This window comes from Thalassophryne amazonica, chromosome 11 (assembly GCF_902500255.1).
Source record: "Thalassophryne amazonica chromosome 11, fThaAma1.1, whole genome shotgun sequence".
In the NCBI taxonomy this organism is placed as follows: Eukaryota; Metazoa; Chordata; class Actinopteri; order Batrachoidiformes; family Batrachoididae; genus Thalassophryne; species Thalassophryne amazonica.
Window position 1 is genome coordinate 107,155,408 of NC_047113.1, and position 18,920 is coordinate 107,174,327.

The following is an 18,920-nucleotide window of genomic DNA, read 5'->3' on the forward strand; positions in this document are numbered from 1 at the left end:
ACCTTGTTTCCCATGTAACAATAAGAAATATACTCAAAACCTGGATTAATCTTTTTACTCACATAGCACTACTATTATTCTGAACACTACTGTAAGTACCAATAATAAAGATGCACGTCAACAATATCTTAACCCTCTGGGGTCCGAGGGCATTTTTTGGACAGTTCACTCGCCTGGCATAAATGTTTTATTATTGCTGTTAACAGCTCTCCCTGCATCCCACAATCAGGTTTTATGTCTCTTTTTTTTTTCAGGACAACCTGTGCTTTCAGAATATATATGTTTTTGTTGTGTTTTATAAGTGTAATAAAGGTTTACAATCAAAAATAGGCAAGGAAAAAATATAGCGAAAAATAATGCTCACTCTCGCTGTGCGTAATGGCGCAGGGCGCACTGAGTATGTACTAATAGTATGTACTCATTGGAGCATCCAGGGGGCTATTCAAACGGGCCAACTAGTAACACATCACTCCTGAAAACGATCTTTGGCTTTTCACGTGAGGTAAATCTGCCCTGTGATTGGATTTTGGAAAACCATGTGACGGTGAACCAATTCCGATTAGACACTCACATTGCGCACGTCATCACACAGCTTGTATGAGGAGTACAAAGATGCCTGCTGGCTGGCTCGAAAGTCAGCGGAGTTAAATTTTCAGCAAAAAAAAAACTAAGTTTCTATCTCATATCATTAAAAAGTTATTTATAATCTAGTAAAGCTTGGTCTTAGCCGTCGTATATGATGGTGTCAGCCCCAGAGGGTTAACGAGTCAAAAATAAGAAACGTTTGTTTGTACAGTTTCAGTGAATGAAAAAAGTTGCCTTTTATCAAATCCATGAAAAGTACCAAAGAGGGCAAAAGAGCAAAACTGATCTGAGTTTAAGTTTTGTTGTTGTTTTGTTTTTTGAACAAGAGATGAGAATGTCCACGTTGTCTGGTGAGAAGGCGAAGAGTAATTTTATTTCAAAACCCTTGCTGGATAAATACATACGTCCTACCCACTGATCATTCGGGTCAGCGGTCCTGATCAGCACACAGGCGAGAAGAACTCGTTATTTTCAAGACTTTGCAGCCAGCTTGGCTACACGTGTGGGTTGAGCATGATTGTGGGTTCACTGGGCTGTACAGGGAAGAGACGACGGACACTTTGTCCTTAACGTTAACGGATATTGTTTATATGTGCTTGGATCTGAAGTGCTGAGATTATGAGGCTGTAACAGGCTGTGCGCTACAGCAGGAGCTTGTGTCTCTGCAAGGCTGTTTTTTTTCACAGGCTGTGAGTTTCGGCATTTCTTCCAATCAGACGGTATCTAAATGAACGCAGTCATCACTTTAAAATCAAGTCACCATGACGCAGAATCATACTTAGACTTGTGTTCCAAAGAACAGCAGTGTTTTAAAAAGTGAATAAAGCTCAAATTCCTGAAAAAGGTGTTCATTTGGGAACATGATTCTATTCCACATGAAGAAACTTTTGTCAGATTTGTTCTTACTTTACAGAAAGTGAAGAAAAAGTATTAATAACCTGTTGAAAAAGTATCTGTTTGCACATTTCTTTCTGTGATCTTTATTTAAACCAAAATGTTGCACCTGCTGGTTTTTGTGTGTTCCTCTGTGAAAATCTAGGTAAAATGTGTCGTTCCAGACCTTCAGAAGAATACCGTACCTTGATTAATGAAAGACATCCCAGAAAGGGCCAAGAGGGGGCAGGTTTTCTTTGCAGCCACTGACTACAGCAGGTGATTTAACGTCACTTTGGGCAGATGTTTGTGGGTGAAACCACCTGGTGGAGTGAGCAGCTGCAGAGAAAACCTTCATGTCTTTGGACACCACTGAAACAGACAGAAGATCAGCTCCAGGGGAATCAGAGAAGGTCTGAACGGAAGACGTCTGTGTGAAGACAAACGATGGACAAGAGACCCCACACAGGTCCCACTGTGGAAAAAACAGTCTCAGAATAAAAACAACCAGTCACACAAATGTGACTGATTTTGTGACGGGAGCACAATAAAAAAGCCTATCATTTCTAGCCCTGCTCCTTCCTCTAATTTTAACTTCCTCTAACTGACTGGACTGAAGAGAAATGGAGCAACATTTTGTTGTTTTTGAGTCTCGGGGTCACAGACAGTTTGACAGACGACCCCCAAAAACTGAATTGAAGCCACTGTCCACTGTGAAGACAGTGAAGCCTGGTGGAGCCTCATGATCTGGAGATTTCTCTGGTCTATTGATCACAAACCAGGATCAGGATCAGTTTGAAAACATCAGGATACTTGAAGAGGTCATGAAGCGGAAATGTTTCAACAAGACGACAACCCCAAACACACCAGTTAAGTCAACAGCATCTTGGTTCCAGACCCACCAGATTAACGGACCTCAATCCAACAGAAAACCTGTGGGGTGACGTCAAAAATACTATTTGAGGAAACACCAAGAAACACAGAGGAACTGTGGACTATAGTCCAAAGGACCTGGACTGGAAAACCTGTCCACAGGGACAGAAGCTGGTCGACTCCATGAAACACAGACATGAAGCGTGTCGCGGAAGCACAGACGCCAAGCGGGCCGCGGAAGCACAGATGCCAAGCGGGTTGCGGAAACAGTGTTCATACAACTAAATGTGTCATTCACAGGAAAGAGAAATCTACAGGTATTTTTCACACTGAAAAAAAAAACTTGTGTATGACACCCTGTGCAATATTTACACTTGTGCACGTGTAAATGCGGTTGTACTGGGCAACGTGCAATACAACCCAGTACTGTAATATGCAATTCAACCAGACACTGAAGCACTTGTCACTTTAATGCAGTACTTTTGCACCTCAACACCCATCATCATAAAACTCTTTTGGTTCCTCCACCTGTCGGCTGCTTATTATCTGTCGATTATTGCTACTTTGAATTTGTAAATATTTGTATGTATATTGTGTTTTAATTGTCTTTCTGTCATGATTAATTTACTTTGTTATGCTGTCTGTTTCTATGTTACTGGGACTACAGATGGAAATTAGCATCCTGCTATAATCTGGCATATTTACATGTAACTACGTTCATTAATATGACCTGTTCCATTTCAAATAAACATAAACAGCCTCATTTTCATTTTTCTTCACTTTCTAAAAAAGTAACAAATATAATTAGAACCACATTTAAAAAATAGTTTCCTGTATTTTCCAGAGTACACTTTTGTTTTTTAAACTAGTTTTTGAGGCTCTGCAATTTATACACCCGTGTGACGTGTATATACTAAAAAATCACAAGTTTGTTATTTATCATAATAATTCTCATCATTTATATAAGACTTTGTCACAAATCTAAGCACTAAACAAAATCAACTCTAATAATAAAAGAATAAATGCCAATTATAAAAATGAAACTGCAGCAATGATAAAAAATACAAATTAAAGAGCTCATAATACACTAAAAGGGTTGACCTGTATTCTGGTGTGATTTATACTCTGGAAAATGCGGTACTTAGTTTTGTGAAATAGGCCCATGAAAGCTCATCTGAGGTCAGAGGTGGGCAATCATGTGCCCTGATGGGCCAGGACAATCACCTCAGCAGGTGGCTTCATTGATGATCAGGTATTTATGTTGAGGGAAGAAGCTCATCAGCAAACCCACCCGCTGAGGTAGAAAAGGAATCCTGCAGTGTCTTGACCCCCCCTTTGCCCTCCCCAGTCTGACATTGAAGGTGGCTCGACTGGATTGACTTTAAGTACCGGTAGTGTGCCCAGTTCACGTGAATTATCTAGAAAAACACGTGTCATATCTGAACTTGGCATTAGCAGATACTCGATATTTGATGACTTGGATTATTTGGGGATTGGAGGCAAAACAGAACAAAACAAAGTAAAACACTTGATTGGGACAAGTTTGGGTTTGGTTCTCTGTTTGTGCCATCGTATGTGATGTGGCTTGGTCAGACTCGCTGTCTGGGTTACAGTTGGTAATGTAGACTAACTCCTGTCCAGACCCGGAGACCAAACTGCTTTCCTCTGGTGTTCATCAGGTAAGGTACGAAGAGCTAAATGTTCCTGAGAGCTGCAAACGTTCAATTTCAATCAGTCTGACAGATTTTTGAGGAGCAGAAAGTTTGTCTCTGTAGATGTTTCATGTGGTGTGCACCGCTGTGACACACAGATGTTTGTTCTGCAGGCCCAGGTGTTTGGGCCGGGTTACCCCAGCCTCCCCACCATGACCGTAGACGAGTGGTATGAAGAACACCAGAAACACGGAGCGCTGCCTGACCAAGGAATAGCCAGGAGGCCTGAGCAGGAAGAAGAAGAAGAGGAGGAGGAGGAAAAGACTGACCACGATGAGGATGAAGAGTCTCTGCACAAAGCCCGAAGCTGGGACGACTGGAAAGACACTCATCGCAGAGGTTACGGAAACCGCCAGAACATGGGCTAACGTGTACGGGCTCAGCTTGATGTTGGTGCACGTTGATGTTGTACAGACTTACACTGACACAAGGTCTAAGAACACGGACGCTTCAGGCATGTCCCGTGTCCTCTGTTTACCTTTCTGAATAATGACAAATAAAGAAGCCGTCAGTAGCGGAATGTGTAATAAAGTGATGAAACCACAAAACAAGTGTACATTCATAGAAAAACCCACTTTGACGAGTTTTTAAAATCATTCCGCATCACGTCGCTTCTGTTTTGTGCGGTGGGGTCCAAGAGGAATTATAAGATGCACCATGGTATGACAGCTAGCTCAGTGTGACGTCATTATGGGTAAATATATTATAATAGTCAAGTGGCCTGGGTGTGGGTGGCTTAAATCACAGACAAACCAGGGAGAGCTGACTTGTCATTTGAGCACCTTGGGGCAACTGTTTGTTGTGATTTGGCGCTATATAAAAAAAAAAAGTTGATTGATTGATTGATTTGGAATGCTGATGTATTTTGGGTCATGGATGAACACTGCAAAGACAAAGTTGATAGGACAAATCTTTTTTTTTTTTTTTTTTTAGAAATTAGCAATTTTAGCTAACCTGTAACCAATGGATGTGGTGCTGCAATGCATCATGGGAGTTTGGGGTTTTAAATGTTCTCATGATATGAGGTGACTTGACACAGAAGGCCGTAGGAGGCATATGCAGAGTAGACTCACAGACACAAGTGTAGGAGTAAATAAAAAGGCTTTATCTGGTAACGGGTTCGGTACATGAGATAGCAGTCAGCGTGGCGCAGGTAAAATGCAGGGGTGCAGCTGAGGCGAGGTCCAAAAAAACAAGCAGAGTTCGGGGACACGACGTGGCGGACATCAGAAACAACAAGCAAGGTCAATAACACGGTGAAGCAAACAGGACTGACAAAAGGCTGGAATGTAAATGAAGTTCAACAAACTGGCAATAGACTAAGAGACGGTGTGGGCTTGAATAATGGGCAGGGTAATCAGGGCATGAATGTGGAGCAGGTGTGAGGAAGGTTCTGGAAAGGGGGTGTGACAGCAAGACAAAGATGAGTGAAGGCAGGTGCAAGAAAGTGTAGTTAGGAAAAACCAAAGCAGACTGAAGCAGGAGAAATTAAGTGACAGAAAAACCAGCGGTGAATAACATAAAATGCCAAAAGAAAGATAAGACCCAAAAACCAACAATAATTAACCAGAACAGTACAAAGTGGCAAACTAGGAAATAAAATGGCAAACCTGAAAAGAGGACAAGAAAATAAAATTGTATTACTAGAACAGAACTCACAATGGCAGAAGTACAACAGATTATGCAACTAAGGACTACACAAAAAATAAAAGACAGAGCAAAACCAGTGACAAAAGCATTACACAAAGAAAAGAAATAAACAACCAAACTAAGACTTAAATGACAAAAGTATAATCATATGAAAATAAAACAGTAGAATTATCAGAGGAAGCCTGGACATGAACCCCAGGCCAGGGCAGAACCTGACAGTGGTTAGTGTTACTGATTCATAGCATTTTGTAGTTCAGTTGGTTTACTCAGTTTAGTTAGTTTTGTTTCTGGTACCATAAATGAGATGTATTACGCCACCATCTCTGTTTGTGTCTAAAATTAGAAGCACCTGCTGCCGGCAGAATGTGGAAAAAACAAAAAGCCCTGCATGCGTGCGTGCACATATATGTGTGTGTGTAACTTTGACCATGGAGAAACCGGGGAGAGCTGACTTTTGCCGTTTGGTATGTTTATGTATTTTGGATCATGGATGAATGGTGCCAAAACAGAACATTGATGGGACTAATATTTTGGAGAAGCTATGAATATTAGCCAGTGTTGCTAACTACATTCTGGATTCACACACCATTCCAGCAGGGGGCAGGAAATCATCTTTATTTTAAAAGCGTGAGTGATTTTATTTAGTAAGTTCAATGTAAGTACATAACATAATTGTAAATACATTAAAAATGCATGAATGACACAAAATGAAAACACTTATTTCCATTGTGGTCCATTTAAAAATCAAATCACAAAATAGCACTAATAAAATAAAATAATAAGAGGAATCAGATTTCTGATGTCTGCCAAACTGGATTCAGATCACCTCCAAAATTCAGTGGTCTTCCCTGGACTAATATGTATCCATGAAGTAGTTTTGACTTAATCCTTCAAAGTATTTTATATATAAAGTGAAACACGATCCAGGATCTGGATCTGGATCACCTCCATAAATTAATGGAGTTTTCCACATGGCCTAATATCTATCTGTGGTCGGACCCGGCGCCACGAGGAAGCGTTTGGGAGCGACGCCCCCTCACGTTGTCAACCTCGCCCCCTCGGATGTTAGAGTTATAAAAAAAAGAAAAAGAAATACTGGAAAATATAGCAAAATATTAGTTATTCAATAATATCACGTATTTAACAAATAAACCAAATTAATTAACTAAAGTAATTAATTTTAAAACAAACGGATATGGCGTGTGTCTGTTCAAGCGATTTGATAGGTTGAGGGTTGCGCTTGTCAGTGCGGCAGAGGGCGGTGCGTTTCCAACGCGTTGTGACATCAGACGCGTCGCTTCGGAAGCGGCAAGGGGTTTTGAAAAAAAGGGGGGGGGGCAGAGATTGCTACGTCACACTCTGGCTGTTTCCACAATCTGAAAAAAGTTCAGCGATCGCCATCTTGAATTTGCGTCGCCTGAACCACAAAAAAACCTTTAAAAAACAGCAGTAGAGCGATTCTCCATCACCCTGCTGGGAGAAGCTTTTTTTCAGCTACTTTTCGGAGTGACGCCGACCGAGGGAGGACTGACGACTTGGTGGGATATCGATTGAACTGCGACAGCGGGCCGACCCGCACGGAGAAGCCGGCCTTCAGGCATCATCACTAGTCAGACCAAGGCAGGCAGCTGGGGTGATGGAGCAAACCCACTCAGTCCGAAATCTCCCACTTTTTGGATATACGAGGTCTGTTAGAAAAGTATCGGACCTTTTTATTTTTTTCAAAAACCATATGGATTTGAATCACGTGTGATTGCATCAGCCAAGCTTGAACCTTTGTGTGCATGCGTGAGTTTTTTCACGCCTGTCGGTTGCGTCATTCGCCTGTGAGCAGGCTTTGTGTGAGCACTGGTCCACCCCTCTCGTCATTTTTTTATTGCGAATAAATGTCTAAACGATTTGGAGCTTTGCTGCATCAAATTTTTCCAGAAACTGTGAGAGACCTCCAGCTGGACACCATTCCGAAAATTCAAATGGCTTTGAGGGACGATTTTATGGGGATTATACAGATGAAGGAGTGATCCAGATGGTTTAAAGACCACCCACAGCGTCTGAGAGCGCGGCGCGCTCCGAGCGCCAATCGACAGGCTCAAACCCTGCTGAAACAACCAGATCATTTCCAACATGAAGGCTTTGTTTATCCGGGACGTCGTCTGACTCACAAAAAGGCAGAAGTCGTGGACATCAGTACTTTTTCGGCACATTCTACTGTTACAGGAGTTTTTTTCATGGAAAGAAAAGCGGAGGGACGTGCCACAGAGCCGTTCATGACGCGGCACAAAACCACCTCCGTGTTTGTCTCACAGGACGGCTTTCAGGTGGATTTCAGACGGCTGTCGGTTGCTTTTCAGTCGTGTGATTATCCAAGAAATTGAGCATGAACTGGACATGCTCCAACATGTCCTGTGAGGCTTCATCAGGGCGTTGCTTTGCGCCATGCGGCTCCACAGTGACGTGCGGAATTCCGCTCCTCTTTCCATGACAAAAACTCCTGTAACAGTGGAATGTGCCGTTCATTTCTAAACTGGACGCTGTCTTGATCCGGGACGTCGTCTGGCTAGCACAGGAATTGTGAAATGATGTGGACATCAGCACTTTTTCAGCACATTGAGACAGATGTGCGGAGGAGTTCCGTGCGTCGCGGTGGAGCCGCATGGCACAAAGCAACGCCGTGATGAAGCCTCACAGGACATGTTGGGGCATGTCCAGTTCATGCTCAATTTCTCGGATAATCACATGACTGAAAAGCAACCGGAATCCATCTGAAATCCACCTGAAAGCCGTCCTGTGAGACCAACACGGAGGTGGTTTTGTCCCGCGTAATGAACGGCTCCGTGGCGCATCCCTCCGCTTTACTTTCCATGAAGAAAACTCCTGTAACAGTGGAATGTGCCGAAAAAGTGCTGATGTCCACGTCTCCTGCCTTTTTGTTAAAGTCAGATGAGGTCCCGGATCAACAAAGCCTTCACGTTGGAAATGATCTGGTTGTTTCAGCGGGGTGTGAGCCTGTCGATCGGCGCTGGGAGCGTTGTGGGCGGTCTTTAAACCGTCTGGATCACTCCTTAATCTGTGTAATCCCCATAAAATCGTCCCTGAAAGCCATATTAATTTTTCGAATGGTGTCCAGCTGGAGGTCTCTCACAGTTTCTGGAAAAAATTGATGCAGCAAAGCTCCAAATCATTCAGACATTTATTCGCAATAAAAATCCGATGAGAGGGGTGGACCAGTGCTCACACAAAGCCTGCTCACAGGCGAATGACGCAACCGACAGGCGTGAAAAAACTCACGCATGCGCACAAAGGTTCAAGCTTGTCTGATGCAATCACACGTGATTCAAATCCATATGGTTTTTGAAAAAAATAAAAAGGTCGTATACTTTTCTAACAGACCTCGTATGTAAAGCCCCAGTTTGCCCAACGGAGTTTAGTTCTGCAGCTTTATCGAGGTGAGAATAATGTAAAAATAAAACGTGACGTTTACTGAACTGTGAAGGTTTAATGATCAGCTAACGTTAGCTTAGCCTTTTAGCACAGATGATCTGAGTGAACACTTTAATTTCTAAATGGTTCAGTCTTTTTTATTTTTACCAAATAAAGCTACAGCTTTTTTTCAGACACCACAAAAGCTCAACTTTAAATAACTTATTTTTTCAGGCATTTTGTCCATCATTTTTTGCTGTTTTTTCCCCCTTTTATAATATGTAAACTGTTTAGTGTTTCTTTATACAACCCCTGGCAATAATTATGGAATCACCGGCCTCGGAGGATGTTCATTCAGTTGTTTAATTTTGTAGAAAAAAAGCAGATCACAGACATGACACAAAACTAAAGTCATTTCAAATGGCAACTTTCTGGCTTTAAGAAACACTAAAAGAAATCAGGAAAAAAAAATTGTGTCAGTCAGTAACGGTTACTTTTTTAGACCAAGCAGAGGGAAAAAATATGGAATCACTCAATTCTGAGGAATAAATTATGGAATCACCCTGTAAATTTTCATCCCCAAAACTAACACCTGCATCAAATCAGATCTGCTCATTAGTCTGCATCTAAAAAGGAGTGATCACACCTTGGAGAGCTGTTGCACCAAGTGAGCTGACATGAATCATGGCTCCAACACGAGAGATGTCAATTGAAACAAAGGAGAGGATTATCAAACTCTTAAAAGAGGGTAAATCATCATGCAATGTTGCAAAAGATGTTGGTTGTTCACAGTCAGCTGTGTCTAAACTCTGGACCAAATACAAACAACATGGGAAGGTTGTTAAAGGCAAACATACTGGTAGACCAAGGAAGACATCAAAGTGTCAAGACAGAAAACTTAAAGCAATATGTCTCAAAAATCGGAAAATGTACAACAAAACAAATGAACGAATGGGAGGAAACTGGAGTCAACGTCTGTGACAGAACTGTAAGAAACCGCCTAAAGGAAATGGGATTTACATACAGAAAAGTTAAACGAAAGCCATCATTAACACCTAAACAGAAAAAAACAAGGTTACAATGGGCTAAGGAAAAGCAATCGTGGACTGTGGATGACTGGATGAAAGTCATATTCAGTGATGAATCTCGAATCTGCATTGGGCAAGGTGATGATGCTGGAACTTTTGTTTGGTGCCGTTCCAATGAGATTTATAAAGATGACTGCCTGAAGAGAACATGTAAGTTTCCACAGTCATTGATGATATGGGGCTGCATGTCAGGTAAAGGCACTGGGGAGATGGCTGTCATTACATCATCAATAAATGCACAAGTTTACGTTGATATTTTGAACACTTTTCTTATCCCATCAATTGAAAGGATGTTTGGGGATGATGAAATCATTTTTCAAGATGATAATGCATCTTGCCATAGAGCAAAAACTGTGAAAACATTCCTTGCAAAAAGACACATAGGGTCAATGTCATGGCCTGCAAATAGTCCGGATCTTAATCCAATTGAAAATCTTTGGTGGAAGTTGAAGAAAATGATCAACATAAACAGTGCCATTATACAAATCAATGCATATGTTACATAAATAACACTTTCCTGATTATACTACATAATAATCAATACAAATCCCGCCTTTGCGGGATTATTATGGAGCACGATCCGTGGTCACAGCGCTGACTGCAAAGAAAGCGCTGCTCGCCTTTTTCTCCAGACTTCCAGCCTGGAGCCAGAGCAGCGCTGAGCTTAACTTTATAGGGTGTGATCGTTTTAGACAATGAAATTGATAATAACTGTAGTTTCATCATTCCCTTAATTCGCTCGTGCTGCAACCAGGTTTTGTCGTCTCAATTCGTTTGTCACAATAAAATAAATACAGAAATACATTTAAAAAAATAAAGAAATCTGACAGATTACGCGTCTTATTAATTGAGCGAGCAAATATCCACATGTCAAGAATTATTGACATGTGAAAAGAGAATACAGTGGTCCCTCGCTATAACGCCGTTCACCTGTCATGGCCTCGGAGTCTCGCGGAGTATTTAGTCCAATTTTGCATGCTATTTTTTTTTTTACAGTGTTCTGTGTTCTACGTGTCTGTTTATAAGAATTTTGTTGCCCAGAAGAGAAAAGAGCGCCAACAACTACTCATAACTGTGTTTGTCACACGGAAACAGACACCTGCAGCCAGGTGTGAGTGGGAAAAGGCGTCAGGACGCAGAGGCGCGATCTGTGAAATACTGGTGAGTCACTATTAATAATTTCTTATGTGTCCGAACTCGTAGGTTGATCGTTAAAATTAATTCGTTAGTTCTAAATGCCATCATAATTATTTATAGGAAAACGTTCTATTTTTATTTCTCAAACAAATGTTTGGGCCTGAAACAGTTTGGTCTTATTTTCCTACTAAGGTTTGAACTTTGAGAGTGTTTACACACGAGAGAAAAGTGAGAAAATGTTCATGCCTGATTGAGAAAGTGTATAAACTGTGTAGTGAGGGGTTTTACAGCTTTGAAACGTCTATAATAATTATAAAAAATAACACTGACTACGTCGCGGTTTCGCATATTACAGGCTATTTTTTAGAACGTAACTCCAGCGATTAATGAGGGACCACTGTAACACTTTATTGATTATATACTACAAAACAATTAATAACGACGGCCGCTTTTGACGCTCTATTGGCACGCGTCGTGATTGGTGGAGTTCTTTTTCATTGCCGTCTTCCTGGCTTCCATGTTGTAAAATGAGGGTGTGTCTGAAGCAGAGTCTGAATATTTATGGGCGTGTTTATTATAATTACGATCGTTTCCACCTGCCACATTTATCAAGATCACCTCAGGCGTACGCCAGAAATGGGCAGGTGAGCACTGCTTGATATATGTCACTGCGACTTTGGTGTATTTCAAGTTTACGCCGTAAATTTACATCACAAGTGCGCAACATTGATACATGAGGTCCAATGTGCTCAAATTCATATTTTAGAAATGACTCTGTCCTGATAACATTAAAGGCAATTACATATTTTGATGAAATTACAAGTTTAAACATTTGTATTTATTTAGTGTTTGTTTTTCTGGTTGAAATGAGATAGAAATAATCTACCAGACTTCAAAAAATGTTCGTTTCCATGTTATTTTATTTGTCTAAAAATAAATGTCTGAGGTTCCTTATGTTAAACAAGAAATTATCTAATCTGAAATAACAGGTGGTTTTAATTTACAGATGAAAGGTTTCTAAAGAACCATTTATTGATTTATTTAGCTGTTTTAATTACAAGTGTTCTAAACTTTTTTTTAACAGTAATCAGAAATTTTGAGATAACAACAAAAAAACATTTCCAATGATTTTTCTTCAGAAAACTGCTCTCTAAATGAGCAGTCCTGTCACACGTTAATGTTTTGTACAGATCAGTGGTTTCTGCACCAATCGGATTGGTCCAATCCATTTTGTACAGATCAGTGGTTTCTGCCACGAGTCTTCCGTGTTTTGGCCCGAGGCATCGTTCCTATTGGACAACATGAAGGTACGTCACAGCTCAGAGTGTCAAAAGTTGGCGCACCTCATCTCGACAGAACACCGGCTCTGTGGTATGCAGGAGATCACTTGACCGAGGGTCTATACGTTCAAATAATAATTAAAAAAATACTGTCATCACTCTTCACTCTTAGTCTCTTACAAGCCTAAATACACGAGCTTTCCAGGAGTGCACGTCTCCTCCAGTGCACACTTTTTTTTGGGGGGGGGGGGTGACCCTGCCCCTTAATATTTTTTTTCTGGCGCCAGGTCTGTCTGTGGTGCAAATCCATGCAGTAGTTTTGACGTAAACTTACTCCACTGATAATAATAACAATATGAATAGTGTGTAAATGATAACAACAACCTAAACAATTTAGAAATACATTAAGACAGTAAATTAACATTAAAAATTCCATATTTAACAGGAAATAAAACAGTTGAGTTCTTCTAAAAACTGTTGAGGTCTAAGGTTCTAAAACCATTCTGGACTCACACACCATTCCAACTCATTATAGAAACTTTGCACAATTAAATACCACCCTTGAAAAATGTCACCAATCCCAAGAGGAGCGCACAGAGAGCGTGTCAGCTCATCTGTCAGATGAAGACATCATGTCTCAGTCACACACAGGCCACAGAAACTCCTCCTGTCCTCTCTAACGTAGGTTTGCTTGCACCAGTGTTTGGGTTTTTGTTGCTGCAGTGGTTCCAGAACAGGCCAACAGGGGGCAGTTTTTCACTGAACCCACTGAGCAGCACGCTCGTTTGTTCATCACTGAAGTACCTTCGTGCATTCTGTGTTTCCAGGCAACACTGATCCTCTTGCCATGTTCCTGAACTCTGTTTTCAAAGATTGTTCAGAAGGTTTTCAGGAAAAGTCCACAAAATTCTGCAATAATAATTCTTATGACCAACAGCATGACCACTTAAGGGAAGAACAAAAGCCAAAATTCAACCAAAATCAAATCAAATGTATTAATTTATATAGCGCCAAATCACGATGAGGTCGCCTCAAGGCGCTTCACAGAACATCATTTCAAAAGCAGACCAAAATGAATTAGAAGATTAAAAACACAATAAAAAAATAAAATCATAAATAAGTAAAAACAATAAAAGAAGACATGCAGTAACATAAAATACTAGTGATAGTGTCTTCAGTCTAGATTTAAAAGTCTCCACAGAGTCTGACTGACGTATCTGGGCGGGCAGATCGTTCCACAGAACAGGGGCACGGTATGAAAATGCTCTGTAACCCGCCAACTTTTTATGCACCCTAGGGACACAGCAGACTTGCACCCTGTGAACACAGGGCCCGAGCCAGTACATAGGGCTCAACCAGGTCTGCCAGGTAGGGAGGTGCCAGTCCGTGAACAATCTTGTAGGCCAGTAGCAACACCTGAGTTTGATCTCAGCGAGACTGGAAGCCAATGCAGAGACGCCAGAACCGGTGTAATGTGGTCAGACTTTCTGCTTAGTGTCAGAAGTCTGGCAGCAGCATTTTGAACCAGTTGAAGACCCCTAATGCTGAACTGAGCTAAAATGGAAAACAGAGCATTGCAAAGTCCAATCCAGAAGAGACAAACAAATGAATCAGGGTCTCAGCATCAGCCATAGACAGGACGGGACGAATCTTCGCTGTATATCACAGATGGAAGAAAGCAGTTCTGGTTCCTGGTTCCTGGTTCTTTCCCTCAGCCCCAACCAGTCTCAGCAGAAGACTGCCCCTCCCTGAGCCTGGTTCTGCTGGAGGTTTCTTCCTGTTAAAAGGGAGTTTTTCCTTCCCACTGTGGCCAAGTGCTTGCTCATAGGGGGTCGTTTTGACCGTTGGGGTTTTTCATAATTATTGTATGGCCTTGCCTTACAATATGGAGCGCCTTGGGGCAACTGTTTGTTGTGATTTGGTGCTATATAAAAAAAAAGTTGATTGATTGATTGATTGATTGATAATATCTCTAATGTGGTGGTCAAAGACAACGTAGGATCAAAAATTACCCCAAGGTTCCTTACTTTGTCCGTATGATGTATAACACACAAACCCAAGCTAAGCACTAGCTGATCAAATTGATGCCAATGTCTTGCTGGACCAAGAAGCATCACATCAGGCTTATCAAAGTTCAAAAGTAGAAAGTTACTGAACATCCAACTTCTCACTACTGCAAGGCAGTCTTCTAAAGCTTTCATGTGGATGAGATTATCAGCAGTTATTGGCATGTACAATTGAATATCATCAGCATAGCAATGAAAGGTAATCCCAAAAGGCCGCAATATATTCCCAAGGGGTGCTATATAAAGGGAAAAAGCAGGGGGCCTAAAACGGATCCCTGCACAGTGATGCCGGTAACGCGTTACTCTAATCTGACCACTTTTTTTAGTAACGAGTAATCTAACGCGTTAATCTTTCCAAATCAGTAATCAGATTAAAGTTACTTCTCCATGTCACTGTGCGTTACTATTATTTTTCATTGTGGGTCGACAGCAGCATTAAACTTGGTCTGTGGGCAGGAGGTCGGGGTTCAACTGAACGTCCCACTTTAAGCGAGCTGTGAGCTTTTCATCCACGGTTTTTTGCAGCTGCTCGACTCGTCGTCTCCTCTTAAAGCGCGGTGATCAGCACACCTGCACTGAGCTTTACAAAGACATTTTTATACTTTTTTCCCTCCTTTATTTAGAATTCTGATCTGAGCCGCTCCGTATCTGCTCGTTAAAAACAGCTGATCCTCCGCGATGCGTCAACAACCAACACTATTTTCCACTCAAATGCACCTAAACTCTCTTTCTGAGGACCACATGATGTGAAAACACAATAAAACTTTCTTACCTGTAAATCTGGTCCTGTTTTCTGCATAAATAAATGTTATCCATTCTTTGTGCTCAAACGCCAAAGCAGGGGCGAATCCAGATGGAATGGGGGCGTGGGGCAAGGATGTGCCCCCCACAACACCCCTAGATTAAAGGTCCAGTTTTGAAGCCTTTTTTTACTACAACTACTAATACTACTTAAAATAATATTAATTTCGACAAGTAAAATATTTAGAGAGAATTTAAATGTTAGAAAAATGCTAGAATGAATTTAATAGTTACATTTCTAAACAATGTAGGTTTGAAATTGCAAGTTTTACTGTTACAGTGCTGTCAACAGTTAAATATGAGGTCAAGAAAGAGGTCTTTATTTTACTTTTTATAAAACAAGTATTTATTTTCATTGAAGTCAAGAAAGGGTGACTATAAAGTGAGTTTTGGCAAAACAGGTATCATTGTCATGTTGAGGTGGCAGAGGGTTGTTGTCGGCAGCTGGGGAAAGTAACTAAAAAAGTAACTAGTAATCTAACTTAGTTACTTTTACAATTGAGTAATCAGTAAAGTAACTAAGTTACTTTTTCAAGGAGTAATCAGTAATTGGATTACTTTTTCAAAGTAACTGTGGCAACACTGTCCCTGCAGAACCCCAAACTTCACGTCCCTAAGATCAGAGGTAGTGTTATTGTACAGAACACAGTGGGAACGACTGAACAGATGTAACCCAAGTCCAGTGGTGGGCACAGTTCAGCTAATCTGATAGCAGATATGGCACATTAGCTTTTCAGATAAGTTTTAAAACCATCATCAGACCAATTATTTTCTGATAAATTTAGTTCCCATAACTTTCAGTCCAATAACTTTTTTTTTTTTTTTTTTGCTGGTGACGTGAGCAAACTTTAATGGTCAAAAATATTTGGAAACCCTAAAATCAAACATTTTAGTCCGTCTGTTGTGTATTTGTTTATGGCAGACTGGCTGTCGCTGATGACATCACCATTAAGCGCAAAACTTGATTGGCCAGTAGTGTAGTTCAGGTTCACTTTGGACGTTACAGTGTTACCATCATTATCTCTTGGAAATCTGCTTCAAAACCCATCACACATCATGCAAAAAGAATTATTTAAATATCTAATGGACACTGGATTACTTCATCGCATCTTTTTGCTCTGTATGCACCACTCTGCATTTAATCATTAGTGATCGATCTCTGCTCCCCTCCACAGCATGTCTTTTTCCTGGTTCTCTCCCTCAGCCCCAACCAGTCCCAGCAGAAGACTGCCCCTCCCTGAGCCTGGTTCTGCTGGAGGTTTCTTCCTGTTAAAAGGGAGTTTTTCCTTCCCACTGTAGCCAAGTGCTTGCTCACAGGGGGTCGTTTTGACCGTTGGGGTTTTACATAATTATTGTATGGCCTTGCCTTACAATATAAAGCGCCTTGGGGCAACTGTTTGTTGTGATTTGGCGCTATATAAAAAAATTGATTGATTGATTGATTGATCTAAACAAATGACTATGGCTGCCAGTTGTAACGTGTGGTGGTGCGGGCTATAGCTAGCCATGGACGTGTGCTGCTGGATAGCAAAAAGGGCACGACTTGTAGTTGTAGATATCCACAAGGCACCTATTTATTTACAAAAAACAAAGATAAGTTGCCACCTTTACCACAGGTTACTGGATATTGCACAGCGGTCTGAGTACACACGGCCGAGTCCATGACATGAGAGCGAAGAGAGTTTTTTGGCAAGTTATAACTTTCTAAACAGTGTAATTTGTAATGAAAGCCACTTCATTTGTGCAGCTCTTTCGGCGCCATGTTTGTTTCTTTGGAGACAGCGGTAAGCTCCTCCTACCCCTCCAAACAGAGTGTGCATCCAGATTCACTCCAAACAGAGGGGTTTGTAGCCCTCCTACTACCCCTCCGCCTCGCTCCAAAAAGAGAATTGAGACACCCCTCCATCATTCGTGCCCGTGCAAAACAGAGGGGAAGGGCCAAGGGGTAGAATTGAGATTCACCCATTTATGCGAAACAGTTGAAACCCAGTCTTAACCAGGGAGGGGGTCTGAGACATGCTTTGTCCCCTCTTTACAATGGGGTACTCAGGTCAAAGCAATTTCAGTCTTTTCTTCATGGTAATGAGTCATTCATGTCATCAGGAAAGGCGTCAGTCCCATCGTTAGGAGGGACAGCTGCCCTGTCATTAGGAGGGTGCTAACTAGAGCACAATAGGTGCTAATCAAAGCAATTGTTTAGTCACTAGCCAATAGCAGTCTGCCTCTTGGTAGGAGGGGTCTGGTTAGGTTTAAAACTCCAGCTTTTGTGGCTTCTGTTTGTTCTTCTATACAAGGGTCAAGAAAGAAGTCAGACTACCAGAGCAAGAATTTTAGCTGAGGAAACTTCTGCCATTTGAAGCGAAACGTCCTCGAGTCAAGCAACCCAGTCCAGTCGAAGATTCAAGCTTCTCTACTATGGAAACCACCTGGACAACTGAGAGCCTTCACAGAAATTAAAATGGACTAGTACATAGTTCCCCCTAGTGAGAAAAGGCTGTCCCCAGCCATACACAGCTGAAGATGCACTATACCACCCCCACTAGCATCCTATACATAGAGCATAAGGGCTTAGAAACACCAAGATGACCCACAGTGGGATGGTCATGGTAATACTCAAGCAAGGTGCCCCTAATAGACTTAGGGGCAAACCGTTTTAGCTCTTTCAAAGGGTGCAAAGCACATTTGGACTTAAAATCTTTACGATACAGTAAAGAGTCGCACACAACATAATGAAACACATTTTCACTGTCTGAGTTGTTCCGTGAGTCTGCTTCGGTGTCTCTGAGTAGTGGGCCTGTGACAGGATCATCTAACTGTAACTGTCTCAACTGCAAATGATCAGAAAGCATCACAGGGGGCAGGGCACGAATGTCCAAACTGCCAATCACAGCATGCTCAGGCAAGAGATCTGTCAGGCTGTCACAAGTCAGAGGTAAGGGGTCACACGACAGCGCATCTGGCACTTTGTTGTGTGTGCCAGGTTTGTGCATAACCATGAAATTAAAGTCTTGAAGGCGAAGTGACCAACGGGCACACCGGCCAGTGGGGTTTGGACGAGACATCAGCCATTTAAGACTGCTGTGGTCAGTGTAGACAGTAACATGCATACCTTCAACATACTGGCGAAAGTGCTCCAGGGCCCATATCACAGCGAGGCACACTTTTTCTGAAGTGCAGTAGGGGATTTCAGCTTTGTGAAGGGAGCAACTAGCGAAGGCAACAGCATACTCACGACCTTTGTCATCCTTTTGCATTAAGGATAATCCTGAATGAAGCAACGATAATAGCCAGTCAGGCCGAGGAACTGACGGACTTGTTTCACTGAGGTGGGGGTGTTAAACTCCTTAACTGCCTTAACTTTGTCGGGATCCCCTCTAATACCTGATGAGGAGATGCGGTAGCTGAGGAAGGTGAACTCTTTGAGGCAGAACTGGC

General features: G+C 41.7%; 1 protein-coding gene across 1 annotated transcript in view; it reads left to right on the forward strand.

The window, feature by feature from the left end:
- igbp1 (immunoglobulin (CD79A) binding protein 1) overlaps positions 1–18,920 on the forward strand; it is a 67,315-nt gene that overhangs the window by 39,473 nt on the left and 8,922 nt on the right. The window contains exons 3-5 of the mRNA XM_034180997.1: positions 4,157–4,418; positions 6,241–6,249; positions 15,591–15,597. Of these exons, the coding sequence (XP_034036888.1) occupies positions 4,157–4,411 (255 nt within the window). The 3' untranslated portion in view covers positions 4,412–4,418; positions 6,241–6,249; positions 15,591–15,597. The remainder of the gene's footprint in view (positions 1–4,156; positions 4,419–6,240; positions 6,250–15,590; positions 15,598–18,920) is intronic.